Source organism: Myripristis murdjan, chromosome 1 (genome assembly GCF_902150065.1).
Source record: "Myripristis murdjan chromosome 1, fMyrMur1.1, whole genome shotgun sequence".
Taxonomy (NCBI): domain Eukaryota; kingdom Metazoa; phylum Chordata; class Actinopteri; order Holocentriformes; family Holocentridae; genus Myripristis; species Myripristis murdjan.
In genome coordinates this window covers 16978917-17003916 of record NC_043980.1, presented here as the reverse complement: position 1 = coordinate 17003916, position 25000 = coordinate 16978917, and the positions used below count along the sequence as shown (strand labels likewise).

The 25000-nt window shown below is 40.9% G+C and overlaps 1 protein-coding gene across 2 annotated transcripts in view; it reads right to left on the bottom strand.

The window, feature by feature from the left end:
• adgrl3.1 (adhesion G protein-coupled receptor L3.1) overlaps positions 1–25000 on the bottom strand; it is a 121852-nt gene that overhangs the window by 94620 nt on the left and 2232 nt on the right. For both annotated transcript variants that reach the window (XM_030055249.1, XM_030055239.1), the window contains exon 2: positions 15111–15191. In XM_030055249.1, the coding sequence (XP_029911109.1) occupies positions 15111–15185 (75 nt within the window). In that variant the 5' untranslated portion in view covers positions 15186–15191. The remainder of the gene's footprint in view (positions 1–15110; positions 15192–25000) is intronic.

The following is a 25000-nucleotide window of genomic DNA, read 5'->3' as shown; positions in this document are numbered from 1 at the left end:
TTTTCCTCTTTATAAGACAGTGACTCAGTGTGTGTCTAATACCTTTTATGTCTGCTGAGGAGTCACCGTATCCTTCAGCTAATACGCTATTATTTTTGTTGATGTGAAATAAACATCTCAAATGACAGCAGTTCAAAAGTAACAGCCGCTCTATTTTGTGCTTAAACGTTAAAAATTCTCATGGGAACAAATACCTGGCCCTAGACAACCATGCCTGTACAGTGAGCGTGTTAGTGTGTGTGACGGTGTGCACGTCTCTGCATGACTGCATGTGTGCAAAATGCTGTTTGAGAGAAAGATGGAGAGAGACCGAAAGGGAGAGAGAGAGAAGAGACAGACAAGCGATAGAAATTTGCAACAGCCAGGGACAGATGGAGTCAAGCCGACAGGCAGAGCCATGGGAAATATATCATGTGTAACAGAGACTATTGATCAGTGCGACCATAGCATTTCAGCCCAGCAGAGACTAGGACAATAGCTAACCATCTCCGCTGTGCCACGCTGTGAAGGCAAGTAGATGGTGTAGCACTGTCGTCACCACAGATATTTGATGGATAGCTACAACTACAGCTACAGGAGGCATTATTTTTAGATACAGTCAGAATGACACAGACCCCCTCATAACCACCGGGGACTTCTATATGCATGATACGTCTACCGAACATCTCAAATGGCACACAAGCTCACACTGCAAACATGATAGATAGACCGATATACCCACAGGCATGCAAACACTGTGTAATGGTGCTATTCTATAGGGACAGCTAGACTGATGCAGACCATCCTGTAAAGCGTGATAAGAGTTGTGTAGACATCTGGCCTGGCACTGATTCGTCTTCATTTCAGGATGTCAATATGTATACTTGAAAGGGAAAAATCTGAAATCTGGTATAACTAATCCCCTTAACATCATTTAAAAACAAAATAAACAAAATAAACAAACAAAAAAGATGCATCCCAGCATGTAAAAAATAACATATTATTCAGTCATGTCATGTTTTCCAGATTGTTGATTCTGCTGCAATGAGCATTGTAAAATTTCAGCTTCTGTGGTGCTGAACAGTAGATGCAGTGGCAGATTGTGCATAATTAATTTATGTACGTATCAGGGGTGTTAAACCGAACCATAAAAAAACTGAACAAATCGATATGGTGCAAAACCAAACCATAGAAAAATTAACCGTTCAATACACAGTACACCATACAAACAACAAGCATCCATCTGGTTAACTAATGATTATATTGAATGTTGAATACTGAATATGAGTATTTTTACGTTAATTTTAAATAGTCTAAATAGGCTTTTGCCTTTGAAAGAATACTTGTTGATTTTATACTGTTATCCAAAATCTGTGTGAAAAAAAAAATTAATAGGTAAAAAATAGGTAAAAACGAATATAAAATTATTAAACCATCATTGAGTAAATATATATATATTATTTTCATGGGGCCCAAAATTCCTGGCGGCACCCCTGCATATATATGTGTGTTTGTGTGTGTGTGTGTGTGTGTGTATGTGTGTGTGTGTGTGTACATATGCATATGTTTACAGTCCATGCATAAATTATTCTCTACATCAAATATGTTGAAGTGTGAGAACGAGTTTGTTATCATGTTCCATTCTGTCAAACCTTGCCAACAGTCGCTGCACATTTTGTGACGCCGAGATATTTCAATTATATCATTGAAAACAGTCAATTGACACTTTGGTCTTTCTAGTTCAACATCCCCTTCAAAATATGTGAAAATGCTACTCTTACAACATATTCAAGTTTCTGAATATCATGCGGCACAACTGATTAGATATTACCAGTGGAGTACAATTTCATATCTGTTAACAGCTCCTTACAAAATGTCCCTAATGGCACCAAAGTGGTAAAATCACAATAGACTGTTGCGCTTCATTGCCGCCGCCGCCCCACCCTCCACCCCCGTTAAACAACTCAACAACCTGCCCCATTTTGATTGATTGGTCCCTAACTCGGTTGAACATGAGCAATCTGACCAGCTGTCCCCAGCTAGACACAGGAGGCATAGACTGACATATGGCCCGACGCCACCAGCCACAGCATTCCACTGTTCCATAATTCAAAAGCTATTCCATCATCCCGTATGTTCCAAAATCATCTCATTCATCAGTTAATTAACCCTCTCTTTTCTGCAACGCTCGCAGTGCCTCTATACACAATAGTTGCGAGATAGCCTAGAGCAGTCAAGAACTAATCCAAACTCAAATCACTCAAGTTATGTTCATAATTCAGCAGGGCTGCATAGTCCCATATGCTCGGGTAATGATGTAATTACATTCTATCTACAATGTCCACAATGCATAGACAATTGTTATTGCCCAGAGCATTGCCCTATTTATCTAACCTGTTCCCTTCCATTATTTTAATGTGTTAATTGGTTAATATATTATGAATAAACAGGCGGTAATAGTGCTAATTTTCAGAGCATATGTGTTGCATTCACAACCTGTATTCATCAGTTTATCGCTTGTCTAAGGGTTGGGAAATTATTACATGATCTGTCTGAACCCACTCACACTGTTAAAATGTTAAAATAAATGAGCCGTATTTTTTTAAATGAGCACAATATTTTTATCATGAGCTAGTTATCTTACTGAAGAGGCTCTCCGGCTAATAAGTACAATCTGCATAAAACTGAGCAAAACATCAACTAATCAGCAGGATCAGACTACCAACTAAAAGCAGGCTCTGGATCCAAGTGCTTTGATTTACCTGCTGTTTCTATCTGTCTGTTCACCAGTCATATCAGCAAAGTGTCTTAAATGTGTATTAAAGTACTCCAAGACAATCATTCACAACATTTTTGTTTATTTGGATTATTTTGCAATGAAACCTGAGTATTAAATGTATATGGAATATAAAATGATTAAAAAAAAAAAAAAAAAAAAAAAAAAGTGTGCTCCAATTCAAAGCGTCTGCTTGCAGTTCAATTTCGAAAAAAAAAAAAAAAAACATAACTATTAAACTATTAACATGATGTCATTGTGTTGAGCTCATTTCCCCATATAGTAGCACATGCACAAGCAGCTCTGTGCTACTAAATTCAGAGACTATATTGCATGCAGCCATGGACTAATTGATGTTGGGCTGACTCTAGTCACCGTGGCAGCCTGACCCTGTGTATGTGTGTGTGTGAGTGTGTGTGTGTGTGTGTGTATGCATGTGAATGTGTCTCTGCCACTCCCCTAACGAGAGTCCTGCCTGTCACAGCACTCCTCATTCGGGGATTCTCTCTTTCACTAATGAGTGCTGACCAGACTGGGCTACCTTGTCAACGCATGTCTCTCATACACACACACACACACACACACACACACACTCACATACACATGCTTATCACTAGGACACCAGATGCCCTACTCCCTAAGCCTCCGGGCAGAGAGTCTCAAATGTGTCCATGCCGCGTTTGTAGGCTACCCTGTGCGTGCGTGTGTGTCCAAAAAGACAAATGTGCATGTCTTGTATGTTTGTGTGTGTGTGCGTGTGTGTGTGTGTGTGTGTGTATTTGAGCGTGTGTTTAGTCTCACATTAAAGTCACATTAGGAATGGATGTCAGCTAAGCAGATTGAGGTGATTTTGTGAAAAAATTAAATAGAAAAGCAGCAAATTGAGGTGCTATAACCTGTATATTTTACAGCCACAATTCTGTGCTAACTGTGTATTTCAATACTTTTTTATTACATTATTTTTTTCCCCCTTGCAAATAAGAATGGAAGCAAATAAGCAGCATTTTCCAATTGTGTCACTCAAAAAAAAAAAAAAAAAAAAAACTAATTAATAAATTGTCAAAATAATGTTGAAAAAGTGAAAGTCACATGAGCTAACTGATATCAGTCTGAAAAGCTGATATCAATTAGCTCACAGGACATTTTTCTCCCACTATTCAATTTACTTATAGCTATTCACCGTGTGGTTGACCATTATCGCACAGTAGGAGATTGGACGGCTTATGCACTCTTTTTACCTTTGCCATTTTTCTTCATCTGGGTTTTCCTCACCTGTTCTTTTCCTCCCTCTCTCTCTCTTTCTCTCTCTCTTTTACTCTTTTCAGTTGTTCGTTCTTTGCTCTGTTGGAGGGAAGTCTGAGCGGAACGAAACTCAGGGGGCCAGTACTGTGTTCAGTAAAATGGCATGTGTCCGCCAAGCCATGGTAAATTACCTCCAGTTGGCTTGCTAGGGGAAGTTTAACCACCATGGGCCATTTGTGTGTGAGTGTGTGTGTGTGTGTGTGTGTGTGTGGGAGTGGGGTGGGGGAGGTGAGAGTGTGTGAATGGGCTTAGGTTGTGAGGCAAATTATCACCAGTGCAGGTAGACAGGCTGAGCGAATATTGTTGATTAGAGTGACCATGCTCACACACACACACACTTCCACAATTCCACACACACACACACACACACACACATGCACATGGCTTACCAAATCAGGTAGCTAATTTGGCAGTGTGGAGCTGAAGAGATGGCTAATCAGCATAGGAGTGGGTGGGAGTCTGGCCTGTGGCCTCTAATGAGAGACATAAGACACACAATACATACACACACACACACACACACACACACACACACAATTCCACACACTGTATACACAGTCCCACTGTCTATATGCACACACAAACACACACATGGAAGATGATCATTCAAATACATACCGCCTACACAGATATGGCTGCGCCCCCATGCAGACACACATACAGACACACACCCAAACACACACACCACCATGAGTGATTCTGAATGGAAGGCCCGCCCTCATAATTGCCCTGCGCTGATGAAGCCCCAGATACTGATTAGCAGAGAATGGCCCCTTGGTGAGACCGGAGGCTCGGGGAAAACATACTGTCAGCTAAAGACAATATGGATGTCTTGATATGTCGGCCACAACATGTATCTCTACTGTTGCATGTGTCGTGCTGTGTGTAGGAGGGGTTGGGCACACGCACATGCCACCCTCGGACCATATTAAAATCACAATTAACAATCAGTCAACGTCACTCCACACTGCTGGCCAAATCCTAACACAACACAACAGGACACACAGTCATGTCAGCTTGTGTCTCTCATGTTGGATCTGTACGTTTGCTTGTTGCAGCGAGATCGAGTATGGCTGCCGCCATAGGCTGTTTTCTGAGTCCGCGTATATGCCCAGACAAGTGCACACACGTGTTTGTATGTATGTTCTGTGCTGTGTGTGTGTGTGTGTGTGTTTGTGTGTGTGTATTTGTGGGGAGGTGGATGAGGGGATGTTGTGGTGGTAGGGGGGCTGCTCTGTGCAGGAATGTGCACTCTTGTCAAGCTGCCCTGAAGACAAGTGGCCTGCCTGGCAATTTATTTCATACAGCGGTGGTTGTAAATCCTTTGTGTGGCTTCGCTGCAAAGAACTGCAGAGTGCTGGAGTATAGCCTTAAAGGTATAGGTCACCCCCAAATCAATGTCACACATTTTGGTCTTTGTAGTCTCAATCTAAATGGCCTCAGTGAGACATGAACAGGAGTGGTTTTGTGCTGTCAAACAATCTACAATTTAAGGTTGATCATCTTTGCAGCCTCTTTTGTCTCCTGCTTTATTGGTCTCAAAATTTGCATCAGATGTGTTAATAATGAGTCTTTTTAAAATCTATCTGTTCACAATAACATTTTTTTGATTAGGAAGTCTGGACTTTGAGGGGTGGAATGGAGTGGGGCAGGGTTTAGCTTCCTTTGAACAGGATGAAAAATTGTGGAAATGTTTGATTTTGAAGAGAACCATCCCTTCAAAATCACTTGCACTCGAAAATAGCACCTCATCCTCTCCCTCCATATTAGACATTCCGCGCCCGTCAGAAAATTGCGTCTGGGGAGGCTCCGGCTTTGACCGGACCACTGCAGTTTCCGCATGGCTGCCTCTGGCTGCTCTGAGGACGCTCCCAGATATCGGATGCACCGAAACCACCCTGAAAATCCACCGCCAACGACCTCGTCTGTAAGGCACTGCCGTTCTGATTCCTCATTGCCTGGCGGCTAGACACCACGCTCTGTTCTATTCTGCTCTGAACTTTCTAATGCTCCAGTCTAATCAACTCTACATGCCCTTGCTCCCTCATGAGACAAGACGGGCGAGGAGGAGATGTGCAAGGAAGAATGGGAAGAGGAGGAGGAGCAGAGGAGAGGGTAGGGGAGGGGGAGAGGATATGAGAGCTTTGAGAGAGAGAGAGAGAGAGAGAGGAAGATCAGGGGAGAAATAGATGCATGAGGTCAGGAAAGGAAACGCTAAGGAAGATAGAGACGGAGGGATGGAATAAAGGAGCAGTGACAGAGGGATGGAGGAAGTCGGGGTGGGGTGGGAGGGGCGGATGCCAGAAGCGATCAGAGTGACTCGAGAAGAGATTCTTCAACCAAGTTAATAACCGTAAGCGATTAAAATTAGTTGAACAGTTTCAGAGAGGTTCCTATGACATGATATATCTCAATTTGTCTTTTTTGTCCCTCTCCATCCCTGCCCCCTGTCAAATATTTGGTGCTCCAGTGTCATTTTTTTGGGCTGAATCTGACCCGGAGTATTCTCCACGTTGGCCTCACTTCAGTCGGCAATTCTGCAGCAATTTTGAACAGCGCACCTTTATGTATATCATATTAATGCATGCACTACAATAAATGTGTATATATTTGACAATGCATATATATTTGTAGTTCTGACTAAACACAAAGCAAGAGACAAGTACCTAGAATATGCAAAAACAGAGAGACCCACACACATACACACAATCGTGCCTATGCTCACACACGCAGGCAATCTTTCAATTTTGCATGGCAGAGGAGTCGTGTAACCCATAAGGGGGAAGTTAATGGTGTACAAAACTGCCTCAATTATGTCAACCAGAGAACTGGAGATGTAGTGATGCTGATTCCAGTGCCACTGCTGTTGTTTTCCTCTTTTTGATTCATCTGTCTTATCCTTCATACCACCCTCTCTCTCTCTCTCTCTCTCTCTCCCTCCCCATCTCCCTCCCTCTCGCTCCCTGTCACTGTGCTCTAAACCCAGTACTGTCATGATGGATCTGTCAAAGCCAAGCCTAGGAGCCAGAGGCAGCAAGAGACAGGCAAAGTGTGTGTGCGTGTAAGGGGTGAGTTTTGTATGTGCGTGTGTGTGTGTGTGTGTGTGTGTGTGTGTGTGTGTGTGTGTGCGTATGAGAGAGAGAGAGAGACAGACAGAAAGAGAGAGAGAGAGAGACTTGTCCTGTACAGTATACAGAACAGCTACCTCAGCAGTGGATGATGCTGCATGCTCATAATAAAGAATAGGTAGGCAGAGGAAGGATAGGATGCCCATGGCCTAGATTAAGCTCTCATGAAAAGACAACATGAGGATAAAGCATGAATATATATATACATATATATATATATATATATATAGAGAGAGAGAGAGAGAGAGAGAGAGAGAGAGAGAGAGAGAGAGATGGGTATATATATGTATATATATATATATATATATATATATATATATATATATATACACACACACAATATTTACACTTCTGTCATTCTTTCTAACATTCATTATTTCTTTTTAACCATACTACTTATTTTTCATTGAGCCTATCACTATCCTTGACTCTTGCTAGCCCCTTTTCTTCCTCTCTTTCTGTCTTTCTTCTCATTTCTTCCTCCTCCTTCCCCTCCATCACTTCCCCTGTCAATCCAGCTTCATCTGTTGTTCTGCAAAGACGATTTTAAACATTTGCTGTCTTCAGGTCCTCCACGCCCACTGTCCATCATCAAAACAAAGCACTGCACAGAGCGACAAAGTTCTGACAATTTTCAGGATACAGATAATGAGATTCATACTAAGCCGTTATGGTTTCTTTCCGTCTTAATGTTTGATCCTGATACTTTCCCAGAAATGTGCACATACATTTTAAAAGATTTGTTGATGCTCAGCAAATGAGAGTTCAAAGTCCCTGTCAGAATGCAGATCCACTGATTCCTTTAGCAGTGGAAAAAAAATGAGATTCTCACCAAAGACATTAGAGCCAAACCTCTGCCTCTTGCATTACGGCAGAGATATGAACTGTATATATCAATGTTGAAATATTTATTCAAAAAGGCCTTTCTAGGGTGCTTACTGGGCCCTGTTCACATTTTTAATAATGCATAAGCACCAACACTGGTATATAAATATAAAAGGAGGCACTTAACACTGGATTTTCTAACTGTTGGGAAAATGCCATTAAGAATACATAGAGATCTAGCAAAGAGGACAGTACATTCATTTGAAGACTGTCACCTTGCACAGGTAGAAATAGTACATCCAAAGATATACATTAAAGAAACACCGGATTTTGAGCCACTTGGATGGCTGTGTGGCTGAGAGCATGAATGTGCATATAATCTCTCATGACATATGTCCGCACTGATATGGGAATATCTTCAAGCAATCTCTTGTTATTAGCAATTGCGTTTTCATTTTTGTCCTGAAATAAAATACAAAATACAAGCTAAAGAAGAGATTTTCTGTGGGATTTATTTTCATTTAAACAACCTACGTTAGGTATCCAGTCAATGTATCAAAACATTACGACATACGAATCAACACTTATTACTATTCCCTTGTAGGCTGGAGCCAGACAGCAGTGCTCAGCTTACATGGTTTGGTATATTATAAGATTTAAGTTCAAACCCTCATCAGTCTCATGGTAGTCAGTTGTAAAATTGATTCCCGTGTGTATAACATATGATAAAGACCTGTTTTTATCTAAATCTGTCCCCAATAAGCATCATATCAGCCATTTCTATTATGGTATTTGACGGTGTTTGAAACTCAAGCCTGTAAACAGAACCATTTTTCTATGATTGCAAAGCAATGTGGTTATCTCTGCACCAGCATAGACCGCAACTGTTGCATTTTTGATAAGCTGTATCCATCACTTTTCTGCAATAGCATAAAAGTGTTGATACAATGAGCTCCAGGAGTATGCATGGGTGGTGATTTTGAGGCAATCAATGGAGACAGCAAAGGTAAACACGGTGCTAAATGTCAGCTATGGTGATTGCACTGCCGCGGCATCGCCTCGGGGCGGGGGACCCAAATAACCAAAATCAATAATCTAATCATTTCATATTCAAATCACGCCGGGGAGAGGTCTGGATCTTATTTCAGTTTCATATCCCTTGTGTGCTAATGTATTCCAATCAGGAAACCGGAGCGGGCAGATGCATAGAAAATATAGTAATTCAAAATAGCCGTGGATAGATCACAACTGCCACTCTGTATCTTCATTCTGTAGTAAATGTGTGGGTGCGTGTGTGTGTGTGTGTGTGTGTGTGTATAAACATATACAAATATATGTATAGATGTATATATCCACAAGATGACAGAAACAAACAATAAACAATAATAATGATAATAGTATAATCTGTAACTCTTCATTTTGATCACAGATACACTGGTAGATAAAGTGTGTACTGTCTGCATCAGAACCTAAAGAACATACATACATACTACTTCACCATCATATCTGCTTTTTCTCCATAAAAAAAGAAATATATCACTAAGCGATAAACAGCAGAAAACTAGAGATATCACTAACTAGCTCCCTTGCTACCATAAAAGTTGGCATGTCAACAAACAAAACACAACTAGCCATGTGCAATGGGAATTTTCAGCACAGCTGGAATGTAATCTCGCCCAATCAGATCGCTTGGCTGAAACTACATGTCATATGATGCCAACATAATGAGGTTAGGTGCTTTTTACTGTCATTTTGATATTCATCAGTGTTCAGATTTTTGCCTTCAAGTCCTCCATAGAAACAAGCATTTGAAATGTATAGGCTATGTGACATTTTATACAACAATGAGCTTATGTTCGTTCTTCATGGAGCAAAAGGGACATTAAATTGAATCCACTATTCTAATTTTGCATAATTTTAGCATTTTTAAGGTAGAGTTAGTGATTTAAATGTGATTAAATTAGGTACACCTGACAATCAAGTGCCAGCAAGTATGGAGTTAATATGGGGCTATGAGACTAACGATAACTGTTTTTATTGAAGTCGATACTAAAGCACCCAAATAGAACAACAAATCTCTACAGCATGCGATAGGGCTAATTGAACTGGTAAACAGACACATGGAGGGATAACATCTGTGAGTGCATCTGCTCATCATCGCACCAAGCCCACTGGAAATCTACATTTGCAATATACACAATTAGAACCAGTTCATGGAACGTCACAAATCGGATAAGACACAGTAGAGGAGAGGGAGTGATAGTAACTGCCATAACTTGTTTTGTTTCACACAGACTCTTCACACAAATAAGACAAGTTATCCTTCCAGGAATACGGTGGCCCTAAATAGCTGCTTTCTTCCCAGTTGTTGACAAAGAGCATCTCCCTGGGTTATTCCCAGTTGTTGACGAGTTTGTGTGTGTGTGTGTGTGTGTGTGTGTGTGTGTGTGTGTGTGTGTGCGCCTATGTGGGTACTACTGCACTCTGGTGACACTGTATTTGTGTTTGTGTGCCAAGGTGCATGAGTTTGTGTCTGTGTACATGCACTTACATAAACAAGTGTGTGAGTGTGTGTGTGTGTGTGTGTGTGTGTGTGTGTGCTCCTTGGTGCTCTGGCTAGATCCTGAGAGGAGAAAGCAGTGTGCACAGGGGACATACTAGTATCTTTAGAAAAAAGTCAACAGAATACACAGCCACCACGCAGCAGACTGCTACTTCAGACCTCAACAATACACACTGCACCCAAGATCAATAGAATTTTGCCAGGCAATCCTCATACAGTTCACCAAAAACATCAACATGATCAGGAAAGGAATAATTATAACTCACAGTTGGAGTAATAGCCTAAAATGGCATGCATTCCCAACTTATAAAGTCGTAACCCTCATTAAACCCGGCACACTGACGGAAAACACACTCTAGTTTGCAGCGATGGCTAGGGGGAGCAGCTGAGAGGAGGGAAAGGCTGACCACATTCACACATTAACGCAGTCACACCTGGGAGCTGCACAGCACAGCCACAGTCTTGCACTGTTGGGCACTGAGCTGCTCCACTGGAGCAGTTAAAGGTTACGTGCCCAGAGGTCACAGCCCTGATGGTAGTTGTTGAGGGATTTAAGCTGCCAAGATTTTCACAGCTACTACTCAGATTCTAAACAGTGACCTTTCAGTCGCAAGCTCATTTCCTCTGAGCCTATCTGTTACTGCAGGTCAATACAGGCCTGGTGAGACTAAATGTGGAGTCAGTGTGCAGAGATAGTCGGGTGGTGTCTCAATTTATAATGGGACTTTTGTAACCATTCAATATCGTATGGACTGTTGCCATGAAAGCTAGCTAGCCAGGTAGCTACTAGATAGATAGATAGATAGATACATAGATAGATAGATAGATAGATAGATAGATAGATAGATTGACAAGAGACTTTTGAGTGATGCAAAGTGGTTTCCGTGGCAACTCCCTTCTTATTCCTCAGAGTTTCCTCCTCCATTATCTGCCGGGTCTAGTGTTTCACAGGCATCTGCTTTATGCCCAGCCATGTGTGTGTGTGTGTGTGTGTGTGTGTGTGTCGGTGTGTGTGTGTCGGTGTGTGATCATATGTGTGTACATGTGTGCACACAAGGGAAGAAGGCTGAGTCTAATTGCACTGGCCCATCTGCTGATTCTGAAGAACTGGCTTACATCTCTCTCTCTCTCTCTGTCTCTCTCTCTCTTTCTCTCTCTCTCTCTCGCTCTCTCTCTCTCTCTCACACACACACACACACACACACACACACACAAAGCACTTGCCTCAACTTGGACGCTGAACAATCTGCACCCCTTCTCTAGCAGCTGTGTGAATGGCATTGACTGGCATTGTTTACAATATGGACACTATTGTCTGAGGACAAAGGCCTCTCCTCTCAAGGCAAAGGTCACGTTAAAAGACAACAATCCTCTGTTCCTGAGGAGGGGGGGGCGTTGTATGTGTCAGAGGTATTTTATTGTAATTTGATACTTTTCATTAGCTTTTATTTTTATGTAGTTTTCCATTCTCATTTCAAATTCAGTTTAGTTTCAGTGTGGCTTGTGATAGTTCATTTTTTATGGATGTATTTTGGATGGGGTGATATGTTTTGAAGACATAATTATAGATGTTTAGAACATGTACTTTGCGTGATTGCAATAGGTATTATGTAATTAAAAAAAAAAACAAAACAGGGTCTTGCAAAAAATGTTTCCCTGAATTGTTCTGTAGGCTAGTCAAAATATTTGCACCATATCAATTGTTTAGTGCAAGTCACATAAAAAAGACACAAGAGCACATAATAGCCTTAATATGTGTGAGTGTCTTTTATGTGCGTCTGAGTACACCATGTTCCCATGTGTGTATGCTTATCTAGTCATGCATATGCGTACTGCGCTGCAACGTGTGACTCATTTTACATATAACGTCCGTTGCGCAGATGAAACAATGATACGGATCTTATTTCAGTCTCCGCACTCTCATTAGCGACACGGTAAATAAGCCGTGTGCGTTTGTGCTTATACGGAGCGGGAAACACCTGTTTCACACAAAGGGAACAACACATCCTCCATTTGAAGAATGATATATCCCCTTCCCTATTGTTCGTTCTTTTCTCTCATTGTTTCAGTGGAATAATGACAAAATGCAGCCTTGATATCACAGAATTAGATTTCAAAGCAAGTATTCAGAGTAAAATGAGAGTCAAGGAAGGAAGGCAAGTGGGCCAACATAAACTGGACGGGAAATGCATATGAACTGCACACACATACTCATTCTCACACTCAGACACACACACACAGACAGACACACACACATGCACATGCACACATAAGGGGTTATCATCAAATAAATTCAAACTGAGAATAAGCAAGTATTTTAGTGAGGTGAAAAAACCTGAAATTGAAAGAGCATTAATTCAGACTGAAACAACCTCTGCTTCCAAGCCTCACTGATAAAATCTCGAGGAGCCAGTTTTCGAGTTTTCGGTTAAAGCGAAAATTAGAGTACACGGCCAACGAGAGGTATCTAGAAATTAGTCAGAACTTACGATGTGTTCTGTTGAAATTAATTCTCCCACAATGTGTCTTTCTTTTTAATTTGCACTTCTTTTTTTTTTTACATAATAACATCGCTATTAGCGCAAAGTCTGCTTGGCCTTGGCCATTAATGCTAAATAAATAAAACCCAAACTAGCTGGCACTAACGAACACAACCACATCTGAAAATAAGCACACACACCAACACACACAAACACACACACAAGCAGGCAGAAAGAGAGAGAGAGAGAGAGAGAGAGGGAGAGGGCAGCCACATTCAAATTACTCGCAGCCAATTCAATCAATAAAGAATAGGATCCCACATGAAAACATGGCCTCAGGGTTTTTATAAGGCAATGACACAACATATTTCTCCTTTTAGTGAAAAAGTGATATCAACTAGGATACTCTGCTTAGCTGTCAATACATGTGAACTGTATCCACCTTCATCAAGTCAATAAATTGAATATGCAATTCATCAGCCAAACTCTTGGAGACAGTATTTCTAATTAAAAAGGAGCTCGTAAATTCGACATTTTACAGGCCCAGCTGAGCTTGTAAATACACTGTAAATAAGTTGCAGTGAGTGGCTGCGCGGGCAGCTGAAGGTTTGTGGTTTTTTCTGCTGCCGCTGTCCTCAAGAGGAAACCTCAACAGAAAGTTCACTGCACTCAATCCGTTTATGGAAGGATTTGCTAAACTGTTTTGTGCTCTATTCTTTTTCTATTGCATTCTATAATATGTTGCTCTTTTGTGTTTTAATCTGCTCTGTTTTATTCTGTTCTGTTTCAGTGGGTTCTGTTTTAATCTGCTCTGTTTCAGTCTGCACTGTTTGAATCTGTTCTGTTATGTTTTACTCTGTTCTTTTCTGTTTTAATCCATTCTTTTCTGTTTTAATCTGCTCTTTCCTGGTTTAATCTGTTGCGTTTTAATCTAATAATAATGTGTTTTAATCTGTTCTGCTTGAATCTGATCTGTTGTGTTTTAATCGGCTCTGTTTTAATCTGTTCCGTTCTGTTTAAATCGGTTCTGTTTTAATCTGATCTATTCTGTTCTGTTTTAATCCGCGTTGTCACGTTTTAATCGGTTCTGTCTTCATCTGTTCTGTTCTGCTTTAATCCGTATTGTCATGTTTTAATCGGTTCTGTCTTAATCTGTTCTGTTCTGCTTTAATCCGTATTGTCATGTTTTAATTGGTTCTGTTTTAATCTGTTCCGTTCTGTTTAAATCGGTTCTGTTTTAATCTGATCTATTCTGTTCTGCTTTAATCCGTATTGTCATGTTTTAATCGGTTCTGTCTTAATCTGTTCTGTTCTGCTTTAATCCGTATTGTCATGTTTTAATCGGTTCTGTCTTAATCTGTTCTGTTCTGCTTTAATCCGTATTGTCATGTTTTAATCGGTTCTGTTTTCATCTGTTCTGTTCTGCTTTAATCCGTATTGTCATGTTTTAATTGGTTCTGTTTTAATCTGTTCTGTTCTGCTTTAATCCGTACTGTCGTGTTTTAATCAATTCTGGTGTTTTGTTCTTCTCTGTTTTATTTTAATCTGTTCTGTTCTGTTCTACATTACTCTGTTACACAGCCCTATATTATTTTCACATAATTTTGTATCATACTGCACTCTACTGTATAGTATATTTAAAGCTCAATGGCTCATGTTTGATTGGATTAGCAGTTTGAGAGGACACATTTGTCAGACCAATTAGAGCAGTTCCTGGCACAGATGGAACCCTGGGATCTCTAGGGGGAAAGATGGGTCATATTTTGGCTATAAAAAAAAAAAAATGTAAATTCAGACACATACTGTAGAGTCAACAAGAACATAAATAAATAAATAAATAAAAACACCAGGTGTGAGTGTGTGTCTGTGCAACTACTCCCCCAGGTCGTTGCTGTAAATAAGAATGCAATCTCAGTCAACTTCCCTGGTTATATAAGTTAAAAATATCATACCATGAGATCGGTACGTGCTGTGTGTTCAAACATTTATACACACACACACACACACACACACACACGCACTCACAGACACGCACACACGCATACAGACACCCTTACCTGTTGTAGTGTGCTTTGCTTTGTCAAAGTGAGAGAAAACCCCAGAGAATCACATCTCAATAGCAGCAGGACCATCTAGTCCTAGAGAGAGCGACAGATAGGGAGAGAGACAGACAGGAAGGAAGAGAGAGAGAGAGAGAGAGAGACAAACAGAGAGAAATAGCACAGGGAGAGAGCAATAAACAGGCAGAAATACAGAGAGGGAGAAGCAGAGAAAAAAAAAGAGGGATGGGGGTTATTTGAGCTCTTTGAACTCAAGTCCCTGTCATCTTTCACAATGGAAACAGATACCCATAATATGTTAGTGAGTGTGGGGTGTGATGTGAATAATGGCCCCCTCCAGATTGTGAATAGCCATAACCCACTCAGAGACAAGAACCAGACAGTTCACAAGCCGTTTTCACTCATGATTGCCTGTTTTAGTGTGTGTGTGTGTGTGTGTGTGTGTGTGTGTGTGTGTGTGCGTGTGTGCTCATGCACATACGTGTGCCTGTGATCTGCCTCATAATGACCTGCTAAGTGTCAGGGTCTAACTGTCTATAATGGTCTACCTCTGTGCTCACTGGCAGTTTACAGCTAAAGAGCTCTCTCATGCCGTGATAACTGGTTTATATAGGTGGCATTTCACTGCCAAATGCCAGAAACACTTTTCAGAAGGCGAAATTGTTAGCTCAGTTACTAGAATGCAGAGTGGCAGTTATTCGCGGTTAGAATGTCTCTTATATTGCGCTCTATCTGTGCCTTGTCTCCTTTCCCTATCACCCTCCCCATCTCCCCCGTTTTCTCTCGCTATATACTTTTCACAACTTCCCTTTCTCTCTCTCTCTCTCTCTCTCTCTCTCTCTGCTGTCGTTTCGTTGTCCTGTTTCTGTAACTCCCCCCTTCTGCTACGCCCTCCCTATCAATTCAATTCAGCTCCATTCAAATTCAATACAGGTCATTTTGAACTTGCGTTACATTCATTATGAACTCGGAGAAAATGCTGCGGGATACCAAAAAACACCCACTACTACAACTGCACCAAATTTAAATATACGATCTTAAGCGCGCGCGCACACACACACACACACACACACACACACACAAACATACACACACACATTTCTCTGGAGGGTAAACTTTGCTGCCTCATCTCAGCAGGGTCAATTTCAATGCCAATGTGTTTTACGACTGACATAGTGTGTGTGTGTGTGTGTGTGTGTGTGTGTGTGTGTGTGTGTGTGTGTGTGTGTGTGTGCGTGCGTGCATATGTGTTTTGTTGTTTACAGTGAGGGCTGATGCAGCTGAGAGAACAGCATATATCTGTTTGGCCCTGGATTTTCTGTTCCTGAGTCTTTGTCTGTGTGCCATGCAAGGGTCACAGTGGATTTCATACAGGCTTACAAAAACAAGTGCATCAACACTCTGTTACACACACACACACACACAGACACACACACACACACACACACACACACACACACACACACACGCACGCACACACACACACACATACAGAGTCAGAGCCTGGACCTCTATGGAGCTCTCAGGCAGGACTGTGCAGTAATTGGGTCTATTAGCCAGTACAGGGGGCCATGAGCAATATCTCTATGGTTGGGTGGGCAGAGACTGCAACAAAAGATGGTGCTGTGTGTGTGTGTGTGTGTGTGTGTGTGCGTGCGTGCATGTGTGTGTATGTGTGCATGCACGCACACCCCAAATGTTCTTATGCATGTATGTATATGCTACAATGCAGGAGAATAGCCCGAGGCAACAGAGCATTGACAAGAAATAAGCTGGGCACTAAGCTCCCCTACCCAATACAGCACCTTCGTTCTTGTCTGGCTCTCCCTCTCTCTCTCTCTCTCTCTCCGTCTCTCTCTCTCTCTCAGAACACACCATGCATTATTCACACAGGACTGGTCAACGATGGAGGGATCAATGAATGAGGAACAGAGGAGGAGAGGAGGGAAAAGAAAGGTTTGGATGCAGTGGGAGAAAAACGACAGGTTTGAGTGAGCAGGAGAAGTATCGGGGGAATGGGATTTTTCATTAGGGCTCGTTTATGTGAACAAGTGATAAGGGGAACGAGAAGATTAGAGATGCAGCCATTGCAAAAGTCTCACTCTTTACGCCATGCACTGCATGTATCATGAGCACGGTTTCCATCTCTTGAGAAGAATTATTCCCAATGTTGTCCTCTTTTCCAGGGTCAGAAGGTTCAGGGGTGTTCTGGATCAGCCATGGCGCTCAGTTATTTTATGTAAGTTGACAGGAACAAGTGGGCCAAGCCAGCAAAATAAATAAATAAATAAAACTGCTATCCAGATAGATACTCATCCACCAAACAAAAAGTTCAGGTCACATACTTTGGATTGTCAGTGAACAAGGTTTTTCTCTTTATATCCGTTTTGTACTTTTGTTGACCATGATGTTAGCCATGCTGACTTTTACATTATTGTCTCTCTCCACTGTCGGCAGACAAACTCAGCACTGCCAGTGAGTCAGCTGTACCTGCATGGCCCACATCTATCTTTCCAGGTCTTCCCTTCTCCACTTGAGAAACCATAGCAGATGACTACCATTACTGAGGGCAGGTTAAGTAAGACTTCAGACCATCTGGGTATGTGAGAGGAGAATATAGAGTGATTTTGATCAAATCGAGGTGAAAGGTTCAGTAAGTGTGGTTCCTCTGAGAACAAGCGGTGGAGGAGCAGAGGAGAGGACAACAGACGGAGAGATTTCGATGGCGAAAGGCTAAGGCTTTCAACGAGAGACTGTGAGGGAAGCTGCGAGAGCCGAGTTTTGGAAGGGGCAGAGGTGAGAGGCTTAGCCAGACTGTGAGCGATGGATGGACAGGAGATGAGGAGAAGAGAGAGCCTTTTAAAGTCTCTCTCTGGCTCGTAGCGTTATTGGAGATGGGTCATCTTCTTTCTCAGACAAACTGGAGTAGATTGCACATGATAGATGCTGACCATTTTCTCACAGCAAAACAATGCCGTTTTCTATTATGAGAGGCAGCGGTTGCATTGATGTTGCATGTCACCCCATTACTCATGAGCCTATGTAATTAGGATGATGGTGCAGCATGCTTTCATGATGGTTTTTCATGCATTGCTCTTTGTAATTATGCTCCAGACAGCAGATTAGGCCGTTGGACATGAGAAAATGTGTTGACGTCTATTGTTTGAGATTTATTCCACTAACTCGTGAATCACTGTGGTGGCTTTCTTTAAAGGGTGGGGCGCCCTAAGTTCATTTTAAAACCACAATTCTCCCCCCCGGGCTTCGACAGATTCGATATAAGCATGAAGAATATGGAGCAATAGTGTATATGGTCTACCCAGGCGTAAAATTAAAGACTCTTGTCTATGTACCCCACATAAATCTTAGGGCGAGAGAGGGGGAGAGAGAAAGAGAGAGTGAGAGAGAGAGAGAAAATGAAAGGATGAGAATGAAAGGGGGAGGGAGATGGAGATGATGGAACAAAAAGTGGTTGATTTCTCCAACTATTGTGAACTGCTGACCTCTGCTGAACCCTGGGACAATGGGATAAAATAGTGTGTTTCAACACATGGATTCACACATGCACACCAGAGTACAGATTGGGACACATATATTTGTCCAAAACCGACCTGAGCCTGAGAGCATAGTAACCGTGTGTGTCCGAACCCGACCCGGACAAGATTTTGCTTGTCCTCCACCACTAGGTTGCATTTACCACCCAAAATGACCTATGTGTTACCTTCAGTGTCATCACGTAAACTCCAGCACTATACAGAAACTTGCCCAGAATAGACAGTGGGTCCATCATTTTTATTTATTTTCCACTACAGTTTTACACTGATGTGACCGAACCCAACGTGAACCCAAACATAATTTCTAATTTTTTGTCCAAATCAGGTCCCGACAGGTCCCGACTAATGTACACACAAGCACACATGGCCACATACATCACTTCAACCATAAAAAACAGCTTATAATTGCTTGACATGGGGTTTAACACAATCATACAATAGCTATAGGGGTATCAAATATCATTAATCAAAGGCTTGCTTCACACACCCTTATTCTACAATAAAGGTCAAGCTCCAATACCCACTCACTTTCATCTCAATACATGTGATGGATGCTGTCTCGTTTATCACACATACACAGTCTGAGAGAGAGCCAATCAGAGGGTTCAAAATACACATCACGACACAACAGGAGAGCAAGCATACAATTTCTCACATGGTTAGAAAACAGACACTTGGTCTATGTAACTTATTGCTGCAGGCCTACAGGCCAAAGTGATGCTCATCTGTCATGATGTGACACTATCAGCTCTTCTGGAAAAAGCAGGTGGTGAAACGTTTTTTTATTGAAAAATATGAACGACACATTAGGGACAAATCGCTGGGTGCTAATACATGCCAAAGGGGCAACAGAGCCTTTATCTACAGTGAATGGCAAGAAAACCAGTTTGTCAGCAGAACCTGGATGGCAAAGCTTATGTTAAAGTCCCAGGTTATCAATCTGCTTATTTGAACACAGCTCTTACATAAGCAGATGTACAGAATCTGCAAGTCAGTCAATTCATCAGAGTCAGATGCAGTATTTATGGTTTAATGAATGGTCAGCTCCATAAACATGAGAAAATACACAACAGTGTAAATGATGTGAAGATACATTATCAAGCCATTGACCACCGTATCTGGTAATATCTTTGTTCCATCAAGCATGACCATCTAGTCATGCTCACCCTCCTTCATCCTATCATACTGCACCATCAACTAAGCGCCAAATCAATACTCCCTGGCACATGGTCTCACTCACAAAGATTTGGAATGAAAACGCCATTCGATATCAATCAAGATCACAGTTGTGAAATTGAACAAGTAGGATAAATGACAACATTATGATTTTTTTTTTTAATTTACCATCAAACGACCAGCCGCATCAAAGTGGGTAGAGTGAGATCTTCGAGTCTGGTTTATGCTGAAAGAAACCAGATGAACGGATAGTGGAAGATGTATGTAATGCAGTTAAAGTAAAAGCCCAGTAAGCAGGAAATTTAAGAGGGGCCTGGGGATGATGGTATTACAGCAGATGCTGATTGTGGACAATATGCTGAAGAAGGGAAAGATGTAGAAAATATCATCGGATGCAGCACTGGATATGAGAGGAATGCATGCAAATACTCACACAGTGGTAAAGAAAAAAGGGAGAATTACCCTTGTCACAGTGAAAATTCAATAATCAGTAAACAATCTCACATATTTTCAGGTGATGATTATTTGAAATGAAGGTACTTACTGTTGTTATTTGAATTTAAAGGCAAACTAAACTTAATAAACAATGTTGCTGGAATAAAACCAGAATCACCCCCCCTCCCCATTGTCTTAGCTCTACATTTATTGAGGTCAGCTGGTGTAGCTCTTTATTTACCGCACTGAATCACAGTCACTCAAACAATACTGCATTTTCGAAATCTGCAGTAGTTTCCTCCATTGATAAGAAATGTTGTGTTATAACATGGCACCAAGAGATTTATGCCTCAAGCCCTGTGATGACCTCATTGTTCATCGCCCCATAATTCAAATCTGCTCCGCTGTGTTGCATCACATTGTGTATGACTCATTTCCGAGCACCCCCTTCTCTAAACAAGTGAGACCTCGGCAGGCTATAGACAACCCAACAATAAACATTACAAAGAAATTTCCCATCAATACTGTGGTGACTGACTGGAGACTACCATATGCAAGGCGTACACACACACCGTTTAAACTGGCTGGAGAGGGAAGGAAAGGAGGGGATGAATGCTATTGTAAATGATTTCCTGCAGAGACCAAAATAATCGGCAGACCTTTGAGTGAGCTTACAATCACTCTGGCCTTGTACACTGATTCTCCATTCAGCTCCCTAATGGGACTTTATGTCACTACATTTGCAGCTGTAGGGCAACCTCTAGGTGTTTTTCCTTGTCTCTTTGTGAGTGCATTTCTATGTGTCTGACTATACATGTGTGTTTGCATATGACAGAAGTGCGTGAATGGTGATAATTGATGTGTAGTGCATCAATGTGTCTGAAATGTGTCTGTGGGAGGATGTACATGCATCCGTGTGTCAGTGTGGTTTTTGTGTGTGTGTGTGTGTGTGTGTGTGTGTGTGTGTGTGTGCCTGTTGAGTGGTGACAGCTTTGAGCGGAGCACAGGGAGGTGAAGGGCACAGAGGAGAAGTGTGGAGAGAAGCTGTGTTGATTAAAAGGATGAGTGTTCTGTTTTTGTTCTCTTTTTATTGAGTTATAGATAACAATAGTGAAAGAGAGGTATTAAAGAACAATAGACTGTGCATGCTACTATAATAATAAAAAAACAACAGGAAATTAAGTTTTTTTTGTGTGTGAATACAGAACAGATTCTGAACTAAGAAGCTGTTGGTAAAGATGCTTAAAATTATTTTTAAAAAATTATACCCATGGACTTCAACTTGCTAAGCTGTTTTAAGTTTATGTAAAGCCAAATGGGATGTGTAAGGGCCAAAATGAACCCAGCAATAAATAAATAAATAATAAAAACTAACATACTCTAACAAATTGTAACAAATTCTTCACCTTGCCCAGATTGTTGCCTGTTGTTACATAATATAATATACCATGTCTTTTGACAGGCTCAGAGCATTACCCCAGGGTTGGATTTTATTGGTGACATGTTGGCAAAATATCCAATTTGTTAATCTACAAGTCCACTGAATCCTCCTATTGAAAACCCATCCCAATATGATGTCCCAGTGTGTTTATGGACAGGGCGGATCAACATAAACATTCGGAAACATTCAAAGTAAAGTAAAGATAGAACACAGCTTAAGGTAACAAGTGCTGTGGTAATTTTCTTTGGCCTTACCCCTGAAATATATAAATATATAAAAAAAGGTTTGATAAGAGATTCCAAAGGATTTAGATTTGATAAGCACAGTTGACATTGGATTCAGATTCAATAAAACGTCATTTGAACACTGATGCACGTTAACTTCAGAGTACAGTGATGATAGTAATAATGACCTTAAATTTGTATAGCACTTTTCAAACCAGTCATGGTGCAATGTTATGCAAGCCATAAAGCAATAATAAAGGCCAATTTGAACTGTAAAAAGCTAGACATGAATTAAAACAGGGTTGCTTACAAGACACAAATAAAAAAAAAAAAAAAAAAAAAAAGTAAACTAAACTGGTCAAAGAAAAAATGTTTAAAGGCTGTTGGTTAAAAATGGTGTTTTGAGAAGCTTACGCTCCTCTGGTAGATCACTCCAAAGCCTGTAGGGACTAGATGTCAAAGTCCTGCCCACTGTTGTACGTTTGTTGTTATTGTTTTAAGGAGAGTGGAGTTTTCTCCGTCTTTAGGGTTTGTTCTTTACTCAGATGGTAGCAAAGAATACAAAGGAGGGGAGGCACAAGGATGAGACAACATAACCCAGTTTCAGCATCTTCACACTGGTCATGTGGTAGTTCTGAAGCCCCAAGCGATCAAACCACAGCCACCAGGGCTCAAAGACTTTTGACGTGAAGATCTTTGGCTGGTTAAATCTATATCACCTCTTAAATGACTTTTGTGAAAACAAGTTTTTTGACTTGCCTTTGCGCACAGACCTTTTATTTTCTTATTTTTTGACCTCTCTTTCATGGTTCTCAGCATCAGAATCAGAATTAGCTGACCAAGTAAGCTTACATATACTTGGTGTATTGCTCACATAGATTACACTAAAGTAGCACAATACAAAATTTCAAACTTAGTATATATAAAAACAGAAATTTTGTTAATAGGTCTTTTTTACAGGCTACAGGGAACACACAGCCTGATTGAGTCAGTTAGAGCTCTCTTAGACCTATCTCGCTCTTTGTAGCTTTGACCTGAAAAATGCAATATCAAAATGGTGACAAATTATTATTACTATTATTTTTTAACATCTCGTCCCGTGTTTTATGATTCTGTTGTTGTTATTATTATTATTGTTGTTGTTGCTGTCATTGTTATTGTTATTATTGTACTGCACTGGTGGCTACACTTAACCATCTCTATACAAAAGCACTTTTGCTTTCTGACGGCTAGCAGGACCCAGCATCAGAGCCCTGCTGATGTTGTTTAATAGTATGATTAGAATGTACAACAAAGCTGAACAATGCAATAACTACTGAGCAGGATTACAACATGTATCACTTCCTCTGCTACACATAAGCACCCAAATTACCAACACGCATGAGTAGTCAACAGTGCAGAGTTCCTCCAACTAGCCCCAAAATACAGACAGATACTGTAATAAGTTGTGGTGGTTAGAGCAAAAACTCGTCCAACAGTTCCATATTTAGGCGGAGTAAGACATCTATCTCTGGAAGGCTATTCTAGTTGAGGCCGTAGGAGCAATGACTCAGTGAATGCCCTGAGATCTGACAGCCCGTCAGCTACTACTGGTTTTTCCCCTTTCCCAAGTATATATCTAATCAGGTAGCAAAGTAACTGCAAAGTCCTCTCGCATGGACAGGCCCTCTAATAGGGTTGAATGATATCGGAGGCGAATTTCACACATTAAGAGAGGTGAACTGAGCTGATAGCTCCAGTCGACAGTGGAAAATGTGGAGAGCCTGAGTTGTTCTTTGAGGGAGGGAAAGGGTAGGAGGAAGGATGTGTTAACACATGACCGAGTGCTTTAGGTGGATGAGGAAGACGGGCAAAGATCTGGCCTCATTATTTCAATACGGGAGAAAGATGTCATCTAGTGCAGGAAAGGGCTTTTGAATTGGGTTGAACTCTGCACACAAAGTGGAGTTGAGACTTAGAATGTGAATCATCATTGCATTAGGAAATAATGCATTGGAAATTCAAAAGCTCAACTTTCATTTGAACCTAGCAGTTTTATTGCAATATTAACGTTCTTTTTTTTTTTTTTTTTTTGAACAGCATAAACCTTAAGCGTGACAACTGATTCATGCATGAAGGTTGGTTGTCTTCCTTCGCTGTGAGTTGAAATAAACAGTATTATCTGCAGGGCTCTTCTGAAGAAACCACCTTTACCTTACCTTGCAATTGCACTAGAAATTAACTAATTACTGGCCTGGAACCCAGAATTGCAAAAGTCTTTAGGCAGAGCTTGTTAAGATGGTTGTGTGAGAATCACTTCTTAGGTTCGATGTGCCCACTAAACACAATTAATTGCACAAGTGTTTCAGTTAGACTTCCTAATGATTCTTGACAAGGGAAAAAGTATCTTCAGTAACAAGCATGCACTTGTTAAAACTGATTTTATGCCTGTTTGTCTTATTATTGGGTGTGTGTGTGTGTGTGTGTGTGTATGTGTGTATTACTGTCTGTAATAGCTGCATGAAAAATGAATGCCTGCCTTCATTATCTTGGAGGACTTGTATGTAGGGTAAAATGATTCCTTATTTAAACCAGTGTTCAATTTAAAAAATAAAAAAAGATTCGCTACCATACACCTGTCACTGTCATTTCCACAGAGACGTCTCAGCCAAACAATATTCCTTATGTTCCACTTACCACAATCATGACATTAATTTACACAAGTGAGAACACTTTAATTACAGGGTTAGATACTGGTATCAGAGCCACCCAATTCCAAACCACACTTTGTGTTAAATTCACACTTTGACTTGAAATGTCAGCCCTCGGACAATCAACCAGAAGAAGCCAAATTAACACAAGCACCCAAATTTGCATCCTGTTTTTTTTTTTCCCCTAATAATGAGCTTTGTCTTTCTTGAACATTGCATCATAAAAAAAAGTGGAATGAATCAGTGACCTAATTAAAGGAGGACACATAGACCTACAGTCAGCAGATTGCTTGATTGCAGCTGTTGCACATTGTATGGCCTCAGGTATCTTCAACATCAAGCCTGTCTGGGTGTCATTATCGAATGT